Source organism: Diplotaxodon limnothrissa, linkage group LG23, assembly GCF_057381915.1.
Source record: "Diplotaxodon limnothrissa isolate DT_005_m linkage group LG23, D_limnothrissa_male_GT1.1, whole genome shotgun sequence".
Classification (NCBI taxonomy): Eukaryota; Metazoa; Chordata; class Actinopteri; order Cichliformes; family Cichlidae; genus Diplotaxodon; species Diplotaxodon limnothrissa.
The window spans coordinates 14,674,468-14,695,664 of record NC_140617.1 but is presented as its reverse complement, the minus strand read 5'-3'; the positions used below and the strand labels follow the sequence as shown (position 1 = coordinate 14,695,664).

At 38.5% G+C, this 21,197-nt stretch overlaps 1 protein-coding gene across 3 annotated transcripts; it reads left to right on the top strand.

Annotated features, from left to right (window-relative positions):
- Nucleotides 1-3,866: 3,866 nt before the first annotated feature.
- Nucleotides 3,867-12,900, top strand: LOC146607715 (kynurenine--oxoglutarate transaminase 3-like). 3 transcript variants are annotated; one of them, XM_085347314.1, is made up of 14 exons: nt 3,867-3,911; nt 5,050-5,140; nt 5,422-5,483; nt 5,652-5,796; nt 5,920-6,069; nt 6,169-6,255; nt 6,508-6,630; nt 6,728-6,848; nt 7,099-7,175; nt 7,261-7,350; nt 7,424-7,610; nt 12,202-12,275; nt 12,374-12,460; nt 12,566-12,900. In XM_085347314.1, the coding sequence occupies exons 2-14, from the start codon at nt 5,051-5,053 to the stop codon at nt 12,620-12,622; spliced, it is 1,350 nt and encodes a 449-aa protein (XP_085203440.1). In that variant the 5' UTR covers nt 3,867-3,911; nt 5,050; the 3' UTR covers nt 12,623-12,900. The 3 variants fall into 3 exon arrangements, with proteins under 3 accessions (XP_085203440.1, XP_085203443.1, XP_085203441.1); XM_085347317.1 differs by having other exon boundaries at nt 3,878-3,900; XM_085347315.1 differs by having other exon boundaries at nt 3,901-3,958.
- Nucleotides 12,901-21,197: the final 8,297 nt, after the last annotated feature.

The window sequence follows — 21,197 nt, the reverse complement described above, 5'->3', positions numbered from 1 at the left end:
AAAAAAAAAAAAATCCTTAAAGATGCAAAAACTTTACTTTATGATTCTACTTTATTTCCATCTGAAATGTAAGTATAGCAACAAAACTGAGGCGACAGTACAAATACATCAAATCCATCCCCCCCAACTGATGAGAAAATGTTGAACGTTTAAATTAACCTTGTTGCACTAAAATCAAGCTGAACAGCAGCAGCAGTTTCATCATTTGCCTTGAGATTCACTTTAAAAGTGCAGTCTCATATTGATTCTTTTATTTTTTTTGTTTGAGAGGTTCTTTGTAGGACATCAGATCAGGAACCAAATTGCTATTCATGCCGTAGGCTAAAAGGGACGGTAGACTTAAAGTGAGAGGAGTTAAAACAGCTCTTTTCAGGCACAGGGTGAACTGAGGAACTCTGAGTCATGCAGCCGTGTAACAGCCCGCGGTTGCTTTACTCTGTTGCCCTTGAATAATTTAACAGTATTTTTATGCTAACTAATACGTGCAGGCCCATGCTCCTGACTGGTGCTTGCATATGCCCATCATCCTGCCTTCCTCACCTGTCTGCTCCTTATGAATTATACCTGCTGCCAGTTTCATTGGTCTGGTGCCTGGTAACATGCTGTTAATCAGGGCAGCTGTGATTTAAAATAAAAAGTCTGACCCATGCCTTTGTTGTTTACCGTTTTATTCCACTGCACTGCACCGCCTCCACCACCTCCCTACAAAATTCAAATAAAGTACTTAACTCTAACCCTTTTCATTCTGTTATTTAAAGTCACTCCTCCTCCCCTCCTCCCAGTGAGCTGAGGTCGTAACAAGAGGACTCCAAGAACAAAAACATGAATTTGAGGAAATGAGCACAACGGATCCCCATTATGTAAAAGCAGTGTAAAAATGAACCAGTTTGCCTTTGAAAAGCAATTAAGTAAAACACAGATTAGTGAAAGTATTTAAAAGTTCTGTAGCTTCCACCACTGAATTCCACTTTAGGAATTAGAGACTCTTTGTGCTATACTTCTGTTATCTTGCAGGAAAGCTTTTAAGTTGTTTTGAACACTGTTAGCTTTTGTGGCTGTTGCAGACATCAACTAACAAGTATTACAAATACTGCCTCTGTTTCCTGCTGCACAGACTGATAGTGCAGTTCGAGTGAGCTGTTACTATAATGTAAAATATTAGAGTGCCATTAAGACATCGCCTCGTACTTCCCACTGCCATCAATTTTAGTCCAGCAGCACTTCCACTGCATCTTAGAACTTAAAGAGCAGATGCTACCCGATACCATCTTCTTGAAGGCTAATCTATTCACTTAGTGAATCACTTTGCAGCTTCCAAACCAGTATACACCAGTAATATTTTAATTGTTTTGTATTTTCAAGCACATACTCTTCTCAGTTTAGGTCCAGTTAATGCAGTGTAAAACAATTGGCATGATCTATGAGATAGATCATTTATCACGAGGGAATACATAGCTCAGAATAGTTTTAATTTTCATTACTTGAGGTGTTTTGTGTAGTTTATATCAGTGAGAGTACTGTTTTCATATCCACATAACCAATATGACGCTTTTTCATCATCCACTGTGAAATGTTGGTTTCTCTAAAGTGCTTGGCCTTCTTCCAGTCCTTGTGTATTGACACTAATGCTTTAGGACCTCTATAGATCTTTTTTGACAGGAGCTTTTATGGTTGGAACTTTCTGTTCTTTATTTTATAAAATTACATCTGTGATGAAGTTTCTTTTCTCTCTTTCTCTGGGAACAAAGCTTGATATAGTGATGTTGTGATGGTGTCCTAACATTTGATTTGTTTTTCAGCTCTATGCAGTGTCCCCTTAGAAACATTCAGTGTAGCCATGATTTAAAGTCGAGAAAGCCCCTCTTTGGTTAGAATAACATTACGACTTTTATCACTTTGACTTATTTCTGGTGCCACCTTTCCCACTCTCCCACTGCTACTTAACAAGAATTGCTATGTTGGAAACTTGAAGCACAGCCATATTTGGGTGAACAAAGGCTGCAAGTTTATTTACCTGACGATTTGATCTAATCCACGTCCACATTTCATCTGAAAGCTGTTTCCATGGAAGCATACAGCTCAGACAACCTTACCCTTGTACAAAGGAGTTTGGTTGCTAAATAAAAAATATTGCAAATTTGGAATTTATTTAAATCTGGGAAAAAAAGTTACTACATTTTTAATGAGGTCATTTAGCATATTTAGTTCTACACAAACTTTTTGTATTTTGAAATTTGAATTGGCAGAATTTATTCAAAATGCAATGAAGGAATAAAAAAATGGAAATATATTTGCACATCTTTCTTTTGATAATTTGGTTATGTATTCCTGATTAAATGTAATCCATTTGAAGACAACTCAGTCTATGGGTTTATTAGGAAAGAAATAGTTGGAAATAAATCCATGAAAATCAGTGGGGTTGAGATTTAAAAGTGATGTAACACAAAGTTTACTGTAACTGTAAAAATCATATAAAGCAATAAAAATCTGATCCGAAGGCAACGTGCTGTTGAAAGTGCTTTCTTGGCAGGTTTCTCAGAAAGGCGGTCAGATATTTAATGTCTTCAAATATCCCTACGGACATATGATTGAAAATTCAATAGGGATAAGCCAGAGAAAAGCTCTGGCAAGGCATCCCATATTCCTCTGTGTTTTCCTACCTTGATTTAATATAAAATATAGAAAATAATGTTGTTTTTCCAAATAATAACAGCAGTAAATAAACACTCATTTACTAAAATTTACAGAATTAAAGTATTACAGCCCTCATTTCTTTATATTTTCCTAGGAAAATGTAAAATAGGTGCACAGGTTTAGTTGAACATCTGCAAACATACAAAGAAATACAGAATGTAAGGCAAAAACTGCATTTGTACAAATTTAATGAGCTTAAAAGTCTATATATGGTATGACCACGTTTATTCTTCATCATAGCCTGACCTCTTAGACAAGCTTTCCGGTAATTTCCTCAGGAATAGTTCTCCAGGCTTCTTGCAGGACATTCAGAGCTCTTGTTTCGATGTTAGCTACATTTTGTTCCACTTTCTGTCCAGATGATCATAGACTGCTTCAATAATGTGAGGTCCTGGATCCAGGGTGGCCAACCCATGCCTGATTGTCTTCAGTTGTATGGTTTTCTATCTATGTATGCTTTTAGTGCATTGGCAGCGTGTTTGGGACCATTTTCATAAGGAACAAATTAAACTACTGCCAATCAGATGCTTTCCAGATAGTACTGCATGGTCGATGCTCAAAATGCCAACAATTTTGACAAGATCCAGAAGACCACTGCCTGACATGTAGCCCCAAACTGCATTTATTGTCCAATTCACCCAGAAATGTTCGATAACCTTGTTTCCAAATACAACCCTGCATATCTTGTTACACATTGCCACGGTGTCAGTCTTGGCACAGACTCATAAACAATCCACCCAGGACTGTTTAATTGGATGTGGTGGCTGTTTTGTTAAACGTGACATTAACAGCATCAACTGGCTTATAGATGCCGACTCATTTAATAATGAACTAATGGACAGAGTAAAAAAAGTGACCGCAAAGACTACTTAGGTGAAATCATTATTTGTTACCCCACACGTGACAAAAACGTCACCTCACAGGCCTGTGTGGTAGTAAAGTGCTGCCTTAACGTCCGTTACGTAAACAAATAATTGAAGACGAAACGTGAACTTAGGAGTTTTAACGGTCCTCATGCTGTTAAGTGTTAAGTGACTTTCGTTGGATTTCTAAAAATTAAATAAAGTGTGTATTGCTTTTCCTCATGAGTCGAGCCATTTACTCATATCACTAAGTGTCGCTAAGAGTTAAAACTCGCAAATTTCCGGTAGCTTTAAACGCAGCAGCAGTGACGTCTCCTCCTCCTCCTGACCGCTGGACCTGTTTGTAAGTGTTAAGTAAGTTCTGATCGCAGAGCCAGTGCCTTAACGTCTACGACTGCATGGTATGTGATGTGTGAAGAAGGGCTGATAGCATTGGTTGTCAGCAGAGGGTTATATAGCAAGGCGAAGCTAACGGAGCAGCTAATCCCTAAATCAGCATTTTTGCTACCGTTAGCTTCAGCTAGCTGGTGCTGTGTATTCATCTGCAGCCCACGATAGCACATGACTCAGATGTTTCACTGAGAACATCCACGTTTATGTCAGCCAGCAGAGCTGCATAAACCGACTGAGGGAAAATCAGCAGGTGAAACCGGTTCATGGGTTTTCAGCGTCTCCCTACCGGATAATATCTCCCCGGTATTGCCCAGCAGTACCCGTGATGGGACAGTGGGCTGAAGTGAAGAACATCTGCGCCACCTACTGTTGCAGCTGTAGGCAGTTAGTTTTTTTATTGCAATGTATTGACCATAGTGCAGAAAATATCAAAGCCCTAAGTTGAAAGTTTGAAAATGAACTTTAAGAAGAATGTAAAGATCCGAGATAACCACGCAGATGTCTTGCTAAACTTAATGTGTATGAAACAAATGCAAAAGAGCAAGTGTTTTTAAAATTGTCCTTTTATTAATTTTGTTATGAATGTATTGAATTGATTTGTTAAAGAATAATTCTCCTGTTACAAATTTAAAAAGTATTACATTGAGTGCATTAATAGTTGTTACCACATTTGAAGATTGCCCGATCCAGTTACAGATAATTAATCTTATAATTAAATCTGTCTTGCCACATTTTTGGCTGCACTTCTTTGCATTGAAATCCTGAGGTTATTTTTTTCTTTTTAAAGTGATCTGATGAAAGTAAATTCACCAAAAGGCACAAAGCAAAAACATTGTTTAACAGTTAATTTGCCAGACTACATTCTTCAGTTTGGGGTGTCGGTGATAACTGATGTCTTGTTTAAAAAATAAAAGAAGAAAAAAGCAGGACTTTGTCCTTTACTAGAACGATAAAACCACAGTTCATCCATGCGGAGGCATCTAACTCAGCACAAAGTCATAGTCACAGCAGCAAAGGTATTGCACAAAGCTACAGGTTATACTGGGAAAGCAGAAGTAAACTATCTCACTTTCTTTTAATTGCCTTTCTTTTTGTGCAGCATGAGCATTGCACGACAGGTCCTGAACTGCTCCAGGTTTACATGTCGATCAGCTCACGTAACCTGCAGAAAGACATTTACTACTTCACAGGTAACAGCACTTTAAAAAGATTTGAACTGAGCCACAGAGGGTATGTGATATGTGGTTGTTAATCGGCAGGATGCACTGATTGAACTGATTTGTTAGCGATGTTTGTAGATGTATAACTGGAGAAGCTACACAGCCACCGAGCAAAGTCCTGAAACGTTGATGTTTTCTCAAGATCGAGCTAGTTAACGATTATTTTACCACCACCCCAATTTCTTCTATGTTGGGTGACTGGAAATGATTAAGTAGTGGAACCTGTCATACTGTTTTGTATTTTGTTGCAGCACGTAATGATGTCACGGCACACACATGCCAAAAGAATTGAAGGACTGGACAAGAACGTCTGGTGAGTAAAGCATTTGTATGTCTTTGTAAGAGACGGCAGGAGTTCTGTTAACAGACCACTTTTGTACCACTTTCAAATATGAAAATATGCCCTTTGTTTGCCTGTTGGTCAGAAATATGTACTAATTTCTGTTGTTTCTAGTGAAGCTTTATTCCTGTGTTACTTTAGGGTGGCTTTCACGGCACTGGCAGCCGACCCATCTGTTGTTAACCTGGGCCAGGGCTTTCCAGACATTCCTCCACCTTCTTATGTCAAGGAAGCGCTAGCGAAGGCCGCATCAGTTGACAGGATGAACCAGTACACCAGAGGCTTTGTATGTCTTTGTGGATCACAATCTGCAGAGTTTCGTGTGTTAAAACTCCCATACCATCTTAATGAATACTGCATTATTATGGTTTTTCTGTTCTTTCACTTATGCTCTGTGTTTATTGAAAAGGGGCATCCATCATTGGTGAAGGCCCTCTCTCAGGTGTATGGGAAGGCCTATGGACGTCAGATTGATCCCTTAAAAGAAATTCTGGTCACGGTTGGTGGTTATGGTTCCTTATTTAGCGCCATCCAAGCTCTAGTGGAAGAAGGGGATGAGGTGAGGACTTCGCTCCCGTGCTTCATATTCACAAACGTTCATATTTACATCCATAAATGTTCTCCCAGCGCATTCACTGTGTAATTTCCCTTCTTCCAGGTCATCATTATTGAACCTTTCTTTGATTGTTATGTACCTATGGTTCGTATGGCCGGGGGCAAGCCTGTGTTGATACCGCTAAGACTTGTAAGTATGGCCATGTGTTTAGTTTGCATCCCCAAATACAACTTAAAACAACCTGCAAAAAAGAATATAACCTATTCTGTACAACATATAATTAAACTATTAACATGAGAAAAGAGAAAATTCACTGTTAGAAAGATGTGCTGTGCTGTAAAGAGTTCATCTGAATTCAGTGCATGGAGCACTGTCTACCTGCTGCTCCGGCCTGAGGATGTTAGCAGATGTCAGTACCTTTAACACAAATCAACATTTCAGAAGTCTGGAAAGAAGACGATCACAAGCGCTGACTGGTTTCTGGACCCAGATGAGCTCGCAGGTAAATTCAACTCTAAGACAAAGGCCATCATCATCAACACTCCCAACAATCCCATTGGAAAGGTAAGCACACAGCTAAGTTATCTGTCACTGTGTTTGAAAAAGCCACTGAGACGATGACCGTTGCTCTGACCAGTTCGTTCCTGTCTTCTTCCTGCAGGTTTTCACCAAAGACGAGTTGCAGATGATCGCAGACCTCTGCATTAAACATGACACTCTGTGCTTCAGTGATGAGGTTTATGAGTGGCTCGTCTACAGGGGACACCAGCATGTCAAAATTGGTATGTGTATTGGTCAACAGGCATTTCTCCAGCTACAAACATGAAATGTAGTTAGGAGCGACGGCCATGTCCAGCTCGAAGAACGTAATCAAGATTGTGCATCAAAATGACGTTTTTTCACAAACTGGCGCCTGCTCCTATGTGTTTTTAAATTATTAATTCTACCTTTATGACTGTGAACCAAATTGTTGAAGCACATAATTACTTTTTACTTTGTATTTGACATTTCAACATTGTTTTCTCTCTGCAGCAACTCTGCCTGGAATGTGGGATAGAACTGTTACTATTGGCAGTGCAGGAAAGACGTTTAGTGTGACTGGATGGAAGGTAAGTCGTGTTAAGCCATGTTATTATTTAACGATGACTTATTTAATCACTAATCTGACCTTGTTGTGACATTTGTATCTTCTAGCTTGGTTGGTCTATTGGACCTGAGCAGTTGATGAAGCATCTTCAGACAGTCATGCAGAATTCCCTGTACACCTGTCCCACACCTCTGCAGGCGAGTCCACCAAACATCCCAGTTATGCTGGCTCTTGATTGTACTTCAGTTCTAAAGTTGTTTTTCTTGTCAGGAGGCAGTGGCACAAGGTTTACTCCTAAACTATGAGCTGATGGATCAGCCTGAGTGTTATTTCACTTCACTGGCAGATGAACTTGAAGGAAAGAGGGACCGCCTGGCTGCCATTGTGGAGGAGGCTGGCATGACTCCCGTAATCCCAGAGGGAGGCTACTTCATGCTCGTGGATGTCACAGCTCTTAGTGAGTTACTGCAATTTTAAACTGACATCGCAAAACACTTAGTTATATGTGACTTGTGTTTCTTACAGTTTGGTATTGTGTTCTAACTTCAGCTGGGTCTAGTTAACAATTTTCTGTTTTCATATTTATACTGTGTGCTTTGGGGTGGCTGTAGCTCAGGAGGTAGAGCAGTTCTTCTGCTAACTGGAAGGATGGTGCTTCAATTCCTGGCTGCGCCAGTCTGTATGCCAAACATGTGAATTTTAGATATAAAGAACCTCTATAGGAAAAAGTGTCTGTATGAATAGGTGTGGATGGGTAAATGAGGCTAGTTGTATAAAGCACTTTGAGTATCCAGGCAGAGCAGAAAAGTGCCTTATAAGAACCAGTCCATTTACCATTTCCTTTAACTCAAAAAAGAAAGTAATCTCAACCAACGGTTGCTATTGATGTAACAAAGACAGTTACATCATTAACCCTAAAAAATATCTTCCCCCAAAGGAGTTTTTAATATGCAGTGAGCTCAGTGAGTGACTCAAACGAAACTTCACACAACGAATGTCATGTACACCGTTTGTTTTTTGGTGTCCCCAAGTGACCAGAAAATCTATTACTGCAAGTTTGATAAAGTATGCATATGCAGGGATCGACGGGTGCTTGAAACCCTTAAAAATGCTTGAATTTTAATGTTGTCTTTTCAAGGTTTGAAAAGTGCTTGAATTTCAGATGTGGTGCTTAAAAGTACTTGAAACTGTATTTCATTTACCACAAAAAAACTGACCGAATAGTTTTCTTATCAGTTAGAGAAATAAAATAAGTCACAAAGTCTAAAAGTAAAATTTCTCCGCCTGGGCTGCCTAGCACCTCTCCATGTCAGTCTGTTTCAATGTGTGACCCCGCCCCTCCCCCCGGACAGTCGGGGATGAGTGCGCTAACGTGCCTGGAGATTGCTGTTTAAATGAGTGTTTGATGGAAACGACAATGGCAGAGTTTGCGCTCTCGAGTCACATGATAGGTTAGTCCTAGTAAATAATTTTTGAGAATGTGTACATAACACATGCAAATTTTCAAAACTATTACTATTATTTTGCTAGCTATCAAACTTGCTGGAGAAATGATTGAAATGCACTGAGTGTGATGCAGTACGTCAGCGCTGTTATGGCAGTTAGTTATGGCATGGTGATTTATGGAATATGCTGTGAATTTAGCTAACATTACTTAGTAGTAACAGTAATGTGAGTTCACTCAAGTAAAAGGTTTAAACATTAGTCCGATACTTAATTAACCAACTTAAGGCTTAAGGAAATAATGTAATAAGAGGGACTGATCCATATGGGCACAAAGAATAGCCACTTTTTTTGTGCTACCAAATTTCCCTGGTGGTGCATTTTTCTATGTTTTAACAAACGGGAACAAAGGACATTTTTAAATAACATTTTTTGTTTTAATTTTTACATGGCCTTACTGAGGTGATGCTAAGTTAAACATGCATTCTTTTTTTGGTAATGTGCTGGAAAAGCTTGAAAATGGACATTGAAAGTGCTTAAAAAGTGCTTGAATTTGACCCTGTAAAATGCGTATGAACCCTGCATATGTAGACCGTCATGTGGATAACTTATGAATACTAGATCGAACAGATTCCCATGCCTGTGTGACAAAACCAGCCCAAACGCCATCCCATGAATTAGCCGGTAGGCATAGTTGGTAAGGCCAGACAGGTACAGTGGTTGGAGAGTATTACAACATGTTTTGTGTGTACTTGATCACCTGCAATCAGTTAAGTGAGATTTGAGTATAAATATATTATTCATTAAATGTAATTTTCATAAGAAATAGGCTGGAAAAACCCCCAAGCTGCAGCAACTAGGGCTGAACGATATATCGCATTTGCGATAATATCGCGACATGATCAAGTGCAATTTTCTAACCGCAAAGGCTGCGATTATACTCTGGACATGTCCAAATTCATGGGCTGCATCCTCCTGAGGCCGCATTTGTAGACCGATTACGTCACAGCGACGCGCCGAAGGCTGTCCAAATTACTACCATATCCCAGAATTCATAGCGCGGCCCAGCCAAACTCCAGTTTCCAGCAATGGCGGCCGCTACTAAGTTTTAAAATTACTCATACTAATCTTTCTGGGTCACAAAATAAACTTTTAACATATTTTCAGGCGAGAAAGTAGTTGTGTAAACTAGGGCTGGGCCATATTATACCGTTCACGGTAATACCGGTATAATGTTAGGCAATGATAGGAAAATGAAATATCGCGATAGAATGGGAGTAAAACGCGCATGCGCAGTGCCTTTGTTTTCATACGCACATGGCCGATTGTTGAGTGAAACAGATGAACCAGAATTGGTTTGTAAAAATGGTGCAACTTCCGTGATGTGGAACTGGTTTGGTGTTTGTCCGTCAGATACACAACAAAGCACATTTTTTTTGCAGAACATGCAAGCGGCCGTTGTTATTGTCATATTTGTCGGACTAAGATGCTCTTAAATCTGGGAGTAATCTGGGTCCTAAACTCCGTATGCTTCAGGTCAAACAACACTGCAGCATCACTGAGAGTTAACTGTCTAAATTCTTTCATCTTTAATAAAACGATCAGCATTGCTGCTTTACCAGGTGTAACTATAAAGTTTAACTTCCAGGCATCCATGAAAACAAAAGTTATTACATTTAACGGAGTTAGAAGTTAGCAGGAAGCTAGCGGAAGTTAGCTCGCTAGTTTCGCTAGTTACCTAAGCATGATATTGCATGTTCTGACTGAGAGATTTCTGAAAAAAAATCAAACGTACAGCTCTGCTATCACTTCCAACATAAATGAAGACAGGAAACTAAACAGCAGTGACGTTTGTAGGGTTACTGAAGTTGGGCTAGCTGGTATATAATGATGTGCTAGGTGATCGCTAGCGACACAGCTATGTTAGCATAACATAAACAGTGAAGCTGGAGGATGAACGCTAACTTTTTTCCACTTATAAAAGTTAAGGGGAAGGTTCTTCATGGTTAGAGACAAATGCAATCGCATGGCAGGATACTGTAAACGGACCAAACTTCAGTCAGGAGAACAACTGAGACAATCCATCCACAATACGAGGTTAGTCATTAATATACTGCAGCAACATGGGAATAGAGCAGCTGCCAGAGAATTCAACATTAATGAATCAATGGTACAGAAGTGGAGGAAGCAAGAAGAATGAGTTTAATAAAGTTTGATTTATCGGACTGCTTTGTTTCGCTTAATGTGCCTTATAATCCTGTGCACCTTATGGTCCGAAAAATACGTACTGCACACTGCAGTTTAATGTTGCAAAGCACCTCTTTTTAACTTCAGTGGATATTATACATGGTTATGCTCAGGATATGTCAGCCCATTTCTACTGGAAATGCCTTTTGGTTAAACTTTCAGCAAGGAATTTGCATTTGCACTGTTACATTTTTATAAAGCTTTAATGTACATAAAAACCAGCTTCTTGTTTAAGTGAAAATAAATGGAAGGTTGTCTTTTTGCGCTAGTAATGTTGTGGAGTTGTATTTTGTCTCGCATCAATTATATCGTCGGTTATATCGTTATCGCAAATTTTCAAATATATATCGTGATAAATATTTTTGGCCATATCGCCCTGCTCTAGTGTAAACATCAAATATCTGCTCGGTTTATCAAGATATCCCATATTTGCAAAAGTGCTTCGACGTTTTCAGAGGCGTCTGCTACCCACCAGCTCGACAGCTAGCCGGGAGCTCGAGGGTTACTGATGCGGCCGAGAACGGCACAACTCCCGGCACATCATTTTCAGATCACCGCAGAGTTTCGCTGCTCGGGTTAAACGTAATATATAAGTCACTTAGACAACCTAAAAATGTTATTGTTGGGCTTTTTTCAGTGTTTTGTTTGTTCGTGAGTAAATCGGTTTGGCTGAGATTAAAGTTATTAGATTAGATAAAATAAAACTTTATTAATCCCCCGGGTGGGTTCCTCCTTGGTTTTCACACAGCTGACTAAACGTCAAACAGAAAACTTATTAAACAGAAGTATGAGACAGTCGAGAATTTACACCAGTGTCTGGTTATATTTTAGATAGCAAGAAGCAGACGGCCGAGTTTATTAAACTCCACCGAGACAGCGGTGACGCTAATCAGAAGGCTAGACCGTCCAATTTCACGCCTTTAAATTTTAAAGGCGTGTTTGTGTGTGTGTTTATACAATTGCTATTATGTTTGCACTTTATGTGTAATGTTACTGACTGCAGAGATCAGTAAGATGTGTGTATTTTTTATTTATTAGTTTTATTTATTTAATATTATTTTTTAATTGAATGACTGTCTAGTAGTTCACAGATGTCGAAAAACTGAGTGTGGTAAAGCCACATTGCTTGTCTTTGTTTAATAATACAGAAGACAAAGACCTTAAAAAATAATCGCATATCGCATCGCAATCGCAATATTGGGGCAAAAAATCGCAATTAGATTATTTTCCATAATCGTTCAGCCCTAGCAGCAACACCTCAAAAATAACCCAGTAAGGATCTGCTGACCTGACGACTGGTCAGTGAGACTGTTCCTTACCCTTAAAATGTATATCCCCCCTCTCTGTGTTCATTATAGATCAGGACCTTTCACATATGGATGAGGATGAAGCCTATGACTACAAGTTTGTGAAGTGGATGATTAAAGAAAAGGTAAATATTTCTTCATTCTACTATATTGGAAGCAACATGTTTTTAAAATGTTGGGTTTTTTTGTTGTTTTTTTAAATGGAAATATATATTTTACACAGAAACTAGCAGCCATTCCAGTTACAGCATTTGTTGGAGAAGAGTCTACGAAAGACTTTGAGAAATATATTCGCCTTTGCTTCATTAAGGTAAACACACAAAGTGTCAATAAACACAGTACCTCTAAAATTATCCAGTGAAGATGAATCTTGGCTGAGGTGCAGTTTTTATTTTTCCTCCGTTTCTCTTAACAGCAAGATAGTACTCTCGACGCAGCGCGGAGCATCTTGAAGAGCTGGACGAAGGTTTAACGGGAGGTGCTTCGGAAGACTTCTACACTAACTGGAAATTAGCCAAATGTATTAGAAGAGTTGAATATAGAGTACATAATTTGAACTGTACAGTGTGTTAGGAGAAAGGAAACCCAAATATTGAATAGATGAAAAAACCTTAGTCAGTCATTCTGTTTTTGGCTGTTATTTGTAGAGGGTTAAATCGTGAAACACAACAGAACAGGAAGAAAGAATCTGCTGTAACTGTGCCTTTTCTGTGTCCTTTCCACTAAAGTCTTTCCACTAAAACTATGGGACTGGTTTGTTAAAACTTTATTGTTATCAAATGTTTTGTAAAATTTTAGTGCTAATCATTGGATTAACAGCAATCTGCTGGTACCAAACATCCATAAAGGTTTAAGACTCCTTTTAAAAAGTACAGTTATTAAATGTATTGACAAGGATGCTGAAGATGTAGCTCCCAGGCAGGAGGAAATGGGAACGATATCAAAGGAAGGAGATACATGAATATAGTGAATGAGGACGTGCAGAGGGGTTGATTTATTAGAAGTGGATGTTAGGGATGGAGTGAGCTGAAGGCCGATGATGCACTGTGGCGATCCCTAAAGGGAGCATCCCAAAGAAGCTTGAGAATTAATGTATTGACAAAATTTGGTGTTATTTTGTTTTCTGTTTCTCTGCTTAAATCATTTGATTTGTTCTCATTGGTGCAGTTTGTTTTGCAGTGCAGGCATGCTCACTGTGAAAAAGAACACATTAAGACATTACTAAAAAATAAATAAATAAAATACAGTTAAAAGCTTTATGGAATACATAGAATTCAGTTAACTAAAGTACAGTAAAAGCACTCAGAGGGAAAACCAGTTAAATTTTTTGAACCCGTACCAACATCAGCTTTAATGATCCAGGAACAACACCAACACAGGGATACGTTCTTACCTTTTACTCCTAGTTTTGGATGTGAGATAACATTTGAGGACTGTTTTCAACTGTTGGATTAGAAATTCTTTTTGTAATGTATGGGAACAAGTGAATCTCTAAATAATCCTGGCCAAAAACAAAAGGTCTCATACAGCATTGTGATACCACTTGCCTTTGGCATCACAACCATTCAGGTGAGTTCATAACTATCTAGGAGCCAGAAAGAAAAAAGAAGTCCAATTAGGACTCCCTCTTAGTGAAGCTTTTAGTGAAGTCTTATAAGATTTTTTTTGCAGTCATTTTCTCATTTCAGCGTAATGGACTGAGATTTTAATTTTGTAAAAACGGACAGAAATGAGATTGCATGTCAAACTGCTATTCATGCCACGTGACTGTAATCGTGTTGCTAGCCGTGTAGCTGTGTTACGTGGCTGCTAAGCTACAACTTCAGCCCTCAATTGACAAAAGTTCAGTGTCAGCTTGAATACTTATAAAAATGTGACGTCCTGTGTCGTTTTAAAGCTGTTAATGCAGAGACCGTGTACGCAAACTTATATAAAATGCTTTAAAAAATTTCTGGGATCCCCATGAATGCAACATTTATTGCCATGCTCCTCAGCACCAAAACGAATTGCACTCAAATGCACTTGGGGAAAACACCTGCTCAGCCACCACCTTTATCCTACTCTATAATCCGCTTTCAACATTTTTACTCACCCCTCTTTTCTTTCTCTACTTATTTCTCAACAACCAGTCCTTTCTCATCTCTGCTTCCTGCCTTTATTACATCCTCTTAGCTAACACCAACAACAATCCCATTCCCTCATATTCTAGTTCTTCTACATTTTTTTTTGTCTACCCTTACATCATATCTTTGGCTCTAGTAGTGTCACCTTCTGCTATGACATGGAACTACATCAACTTGACAACAAATACTTCCTGGTCATTGCAACCCCAACAGGTTCACTTTTTTCCTTTCATTTACAACTGCTTTTAATTCCATTTTTCATTCTTTAGCAGTTGAAATTACAAGTTACAGTGCGCTGGACCTGGATGTGAACCAGCAGGCTGCTTCACAAAAAGGATACCCCTGTAAGCGGGCAATACAGTTTTATACCACAACAAAAACAAGTATTCTTATGACTCTCTTCTTCTGGGTAGCGACGTGGAAGTCCTGCCATTTCCCCCTGGGGAACTTCTGCTCCACTCCATCCACGTGTAAGCTTGTCTGAATCTGTTCCTTTCCTGGAAAAAAGACAGAAAGAAAAACACCCCCTAGCCTAACCTGGATTATTAATATTATCTAGCAATTCTTAGCCTGCTATTTTCTGCTTTTTATCTTAAAAAAATAAATAAATAAATATCAGCCTGACTCTAACTCCACATATGATATGTATGTAGGTATGTATGTTTTCAGTGGTTTCATTTATACTGACACCTCTATTTTATGTATTTAAGTTTCACCAGTTGTTACTTTAGTACCCTTGCTGTGTATGATGCACTCTTGAGTATGTTTGGTGACTCATAATGTGTAACGGTAATCTTCTGCACATGTATTGGGCTTGAGCTTCCTTATGCAGGTAATCTGGAGATGCCATTATAGCACACGTTTTTGAACAGGCTACCCATATACTGAAATGCTACAGGGTTTGAGTCCGTACCAGATCACTCCCCCCTGCTTTCTCCCTCCTGCCCTGTCTACTCTCTACTGTCCCTGTCCATAGCTATAAACGTACAGTTAAACAAAAAGGGGAAACTAATTATTAGAATTACCATTCAGATATTTTAACTTCTCAAAGGTGTAGTAATCATGACTTTCATGAAACAATTCCACAAAAAGATATAAGCATGCAATCATGTTAGTGATACAGCAAGAAATGTCACAGCTTAATTGTTTAAATAATAAAACAAGTGCTGTACATACATTGTTGATACAGCAAAAGTAGTTAAAAATGTGAAATATCTAAAGGCTGCTTGCAACATGGAAACTGTTACCAAAAATGCAATTCCTAGATAATGATGTAGTAATTTTGTATTAAAAGTAGTGGATAAATAGTTAAATAGATATCTATAGTAATTAGAGTAGTTAAGAAAATAATCAAGCTCAATTTTTTTTATATATAATTAATAGTTAAATGACATGAATTTGATCATAGTTTAATCTATATATTTATTTATAACATTACAAGAAAATGAAGCACTGCTGTGAACCACTTGGGGGAGACAAAGTACATCAGACTGAAAGAAAAATCCACTTTTAATGTGATATTTAGTGTTTTGGATTCCCCTGTAACATGAGTGATGCAAGGGAAAAAATGGCTCAGTTAAAGAAATAAACCTGTCTTTGATTTTAAATTGATTGTTTTTAAAAACGACTTCTGCTTTTACAGGATGGAAATAACAGAGAGTTCAAAATGATTCATGATCTTTGAAGAGTGTTGGTATTTTTACTTATGTACTCTGGGATTTCCTGCTATAGTGTGAGGTTTTTGAGTGGGAGATGTTGCGTGTAAGCATGATTGGTCTGCATATAGTCATACTAATGAGTCTTTTTTAAGGGTCTTACTTAACAGAATGTTATAAGACTGGTCATTTATTTAACTAAAAGTATTTTGTATTTGTTGTTGAGTAAATGAAACCCTACTTCAAAAGTGTTTTTAATCACAGTTCTGGGCTTTTTTCTTTGGTAGAATGTGAGCTGTTCTGTAGCGAACAGGCAAAACCTTGAATGTTATAATGTGAACCATCTTGTAAGAAGTCAAAATGCAAGTAAATTACTGAGTTTACCTAAATTATTGAATCTAACTGTCTAATAATCACACAACAATGAATTTCATCATTGTGGATACTAAACATTTGATGTACTCCAAATATTAGCTGCATAACCAATACACCCGGTGAGGAGGCTGCGGTATCTTTCCTTTAAATATTTGGAGTAGCATGATGGTACCTGGACAAATGATGGCATTCCATGCTTAAAACATGTCTCTGTGTGCTCTGCAAATTGTGCACCATAAATACTGAACTTAAAGCCATTTCCAGCTGTCGTAGCCAACAGGGCTGTGCCTGCATTTAATGTCGTGGAGGAATCATTATCTGATGAAATGCTTTTAATTGTAGCCTCAGAGTTAATAGTTAACGTTCCAAGCTACTTGGCATGAAATTGTGCTGTTGGTAGGGATGAAGGTGCTCTGTTCTGCTAGGCAAACAAGAGGGCTGTGATGAGCCTCCCCCCCTTCGACCTCTAGATTAACATCAACACACCGTGACTGTGTGAACCTTTCAGTGTATGTAGCTGATGATGTTATGGAAACTAGCAGCCAGTTTTTTACATAATCACACACAAAAAAATTACACCTGCCTCTTGAACAAAAGATCCCTTTCCTGTGCTTATACCCTCCTGTCACTGAGGCCTGACTCAGTGTCCACAGCCTCATGGTCATAAAATGTCAGCAGTAATTTGATCCCTGGGTCTGTGCTGCTTTACCCATGAAGAAATCATGAGGTTGTCCCTAATAACCTGCTGTGATTTGACTACAGTGAATAAAAGCTAAAAGGATTTAATGTGTTTGAAACTTGGCAACAGATGGCACATGTTTATCAGTAATATTAATTACTTAGACCACATGACTTTTCAAGTGATTTCGGGACAGTTTTTGCTAAAGTAAAGCAGGCACTACCAGCATGTTGATCATTTACTGTACAATGTGTATGTGTTGATCTATTAAATTCAGTTCTGTGTTTAGTTTGCTATGTAGCTATGTAACAGTATTTTTTGTATGTTTGTGTTACCTAAGACAAACCTAAGGCGATCCTTTGGTTCCTCTGTCACAGAAACTAGTACAAATGTACATTAGCATCGTAACACCAGTGTGTGAGGTGTAGTAAGATCAGTGCAAATAAATTAGATGGGTAACATCAGTATTCACTGCTCCACCAAATTTCTATTCTTGAATGAATTTATTAGTTACATTTTAACCAGGAATATCATCAGGTCTATAATAAAAATAAATATGAAATGGCCTGAAATAACATGAATGCACAGGCTTCTATTAAGTCAGGTAGCACAAACTCATTACCTTAACTGTATGTGCAACACTTAAGTGCATCAATATTCACCAAAGCAGGAGAAACATTGTATTGAAGTTATGTGAACATTGGCACTAATCTCAAAATAAATCTGGTTGTTAAAAATAGTAACCATACAACTCTACCAGATCTCTTATCATGGCAAAGTCTACAGCTTTGTGTAGACCGTCACCCCCTTCGTATACTATGAAGGTACGGAAAGAGGACTGTTAATGTAAATATGTTTTATTTTTTAAAAAGAGAGAGTTGAACGTGTTTTAAAATTCTTTCAAGACTTTACAATTTTAAATAGACAGGAATATCTAATCTTACAAGACACACCTTTTGAACTTTTATGTGATTCCTGTATGATAAGATGCACTTTAATGAATAAATCAAATGATGAGCCTTTTGCACATTTCTTATAAGCTTCTGTAGGATGAAGTCCTTCCAGATCAGTTCAAAAATCAGGTTATTCTTTTGAAAGGACTTTTGATTAGCATTTAAAATAACCATGAAACGTTTATTTTTTTTTAAAAAGAAACTAAAGAAAGCCACTGGGATTTAAAATTGCTTACTATTATTCTCTCATATCTCCTTACCATATACTCTTTATTTGACACTGGCTACCCTCTCACCAAGAGCTCAATGTCTTTAGATGTGAGCAGTCTTTTGAAACAGAGTATGGTAGGCACAAGTCACATGAGGTCATGTTGATTTTGTTCCATTTACTTCACTTTAAACTTCTGTTGGTTTCATACTGTGTGCCATATCAAGGAGAATTTTCAGTGCATAAGTATATGCAGTTATATCAATGTACTAAGCTTCACAGTGGTAATGCACTGTGAGAACTGGTGCTGGGAACGCAACAACTGCAGTTGAAAAACTGAATAGGATTATAATGCAGTCTGCTGTTGTCAGATATACTTAATGTGCAGTCACTAGATCCCTGTGGATTAGATGTCTGCTGGTATAATAACATCATAATTTATGTTAATTATGATTATTGTGTCAATAATCTAATGTCACAATCCCGTTATGGCGTAGGATTTGGGTTATTGCTGCCCTTAAAATGAGACCAGATGTTTGTGGTTTTCTGTGCTACCCCTAGGTGGCCATGTTGCTCATGTTCTGTAGTTTAAAGTTGCATTGCAATGATGAGGTCTGATTTAGCTGGCGCAGACGACGGTCTTCATGAGATAGGGGCTTGCATTTAAAATGTATGGCAAACACTTCATATGGATCAAATTAAGGGTCAAATTGTAAGTGCAGAGCAGAGATACTCTGGGTTTGAGTCTTTGGTTACAGGCTTTGGGTAAATCTCCAAAAATGCTGGATCCTACATATCCCATAATGCAACTCATAGGCATCTTTTTAGGTCCATTCCTCCCAGCCAGTTCATATCCTCCATCTCTACTTTGTGATACGTAAGGTTTTTTGTTTTTTTTAAGTTATTATAAATGCCTAGCCAAGGTAATCATACTGCCATCAATACGGCATCATGAAGACACACAAAAAAAGGTTCTTTTCACAAGCAGAAATGGGTGAATTTGAGTGAGTGTCCCTTTAATAATTCTTGCTGCAACAGTAGTTTGCCGAGTTCCAGGGAACAAAAGCTTTTATTTAGAGCAGCGTGCAGAAGTAATTTTCTACATAAATCCATCTCGCAGTAGAATTAAGCTTCCGACTGAAAGCAAAAAATGGCCCAAGAGATCACAGATGGATCAAAATAAAGCACCCATCATCCAAACAACAGTCATCAAAACATTTATATTGGACTAATTCTGCAGAATTTTCCCAGCATATGTCATATAGCCATTATGGCCGAGACATAAATATCTGTGAGAATTTAAAGGGTGTACCACTGCACCCTCCAAATGATGTCCGCTCTCACACAGGCCATATGGCAGTGTGTGCCCGGCTCTTAATGCCAGCCCCTGCTCTCTGCACATGGGCTAACAGCTTGGTGGACACATAATTAATTTGCTTAGGCGTCTGCCATTTATTTTCCAACCTAGATTTTGTTAATTGGACAGAGGAGGTTAAAATCAAATGAATGTTTCTGGGTATGTTAAGGCTACTAATTGCATGGAATTTACAAGATAACGCTTGCTTGTGGGAATACCGAGCCAGAGGGTTGAGGGTGGTGGTGGGGTGGCGGTATTGAGGAGGAATGCGGTGGAAACGTCATATGTTTTTACTAATGTGCTGAGCAGGGCTCCGACGGAAGTCCGCAGAGGACAAGAGATCAAAATTTGAATTATAATTTGGAAAACTGATGAAAGAAACTTAAGACAGGCATGGCCTACATGGGTTATATTATTGTAATGTGTATTTTTTTGTTGTTGTCCTGTGTTGTTTAAGCCTAACAGGACCTGACATAGCCTCCTCCCGCCTTTTTGTGTGTTGCGTCATTTTGCCCATGCTGCTTTTTTTAAATTCACTAAGCAATAACTGTCTGTGCAAGCAAAGTTGAATCAGACTTGGAATATGAATTTAATCAAGTTAATTGACTAGTAAATGCAAATGTTATTAGGAGGCGAATGTGCAGCATAAATCTCGGCGACGCCTGTTTTTTGTATTTTGTAAACATCAAAAGATGATGATGAAAGTTGTTATCTAAATGATCAGAGAGATAGAAAATGTGTATAAAGAGAAACCGTTAATTAGAAATCTTGAATATAAAATAGGTCTCTCATTGTGTTATGCTCTCATTCAATACAGTTCCTCCATACTGAATAATTAATACTGGCAGTATACTCGGATAGCAAATAATTAGCTGAGAAAGATTAGAAACATTTAGGAATGTCTCATTAAATGATATCAGGCGCAATGTATCAGCTGCTTTTTCATTTACTGCAACTTTTTAAAGTCAACATATCTTCTGCCTCAAAAGACGGGGTTTTTGAGGGTGGGTGTGGGCGCTGAATTGTGAGTTTTTAAGTGCTGAGGCATGGAGACTGTGCCGTACGGGTTAATGACGATACAAAAGCTTGAATTCATTCAGACTTTGGGGGATGATCCAGTTAGTCAGTGCCTGCAGCAGCTGTGTGGAAGGGGTGTTCGTATGGTGCCCCTGGAGCCGAGCGAAACAGGGCACGTTGTCCACGGTGGCAGTCCCTGCTGTTGTTAATCACCCAGCTACCCCCCCCACCCCGCCTCCTCTGATTCTTTCTCCCTCTCTTTCTCCTGCACTGATTTTCAAGCGCAGATTAATCAGAGCATGGGGGCCTTGATGAAATTTTGCTGTTATTGTTCCCAATTTTAGCAACATCTTTTATTGTCTTCATCATTCATTTACAGAGGAAAGGGGGGGGGGGGATGCTGTGTCAATTATGCAAATGATGTTGCACACTTTTGCAGATTGCTTCATTCGGTTGCCGTTGTTTGTTAGATTTTAATTATTAAATATTATTATGCTCATGTTTCCTTCAATTTTCTGAAGCTTTGTTTCAGTTTGATCCCTCCTCCAGCTGCTCATCCCTCCGCTCTGAGCCAGAATCAAAGGAGCCTGGCACGCCAAAGCCAAACAAACTCTCTTCCATTTAATGATTTTGAAGTTAGTACCTCGCTCTCATCTGTGTGCTCAAAAGTATGATTGGAA

Excerpts from the sequence above, each read along its gene's own strand:
- LOC146607715 (XM_085347314.1), top strand. The coding sequence starts at position 5,051 with ATGAGCATTGCACGACAGGTCCTGAACTGCTCCAGGTTTACATGTCGA. Across the intron at positions 5,141-5,421 it reads AGACATTTACTACTTCACAG|CACGTAATGATGTCACGGCA; the intron begins GTAACAGCACTT and ends ATTTTGTTGCAG. Across the intron at positions 6,849-7,098 it reads ACACCAGCATGTCAAAATTG|CAACTCTGCCTGGAATGTGG; the intron begins GTATGTGTATTG and ends TTCTCTCTGCAG.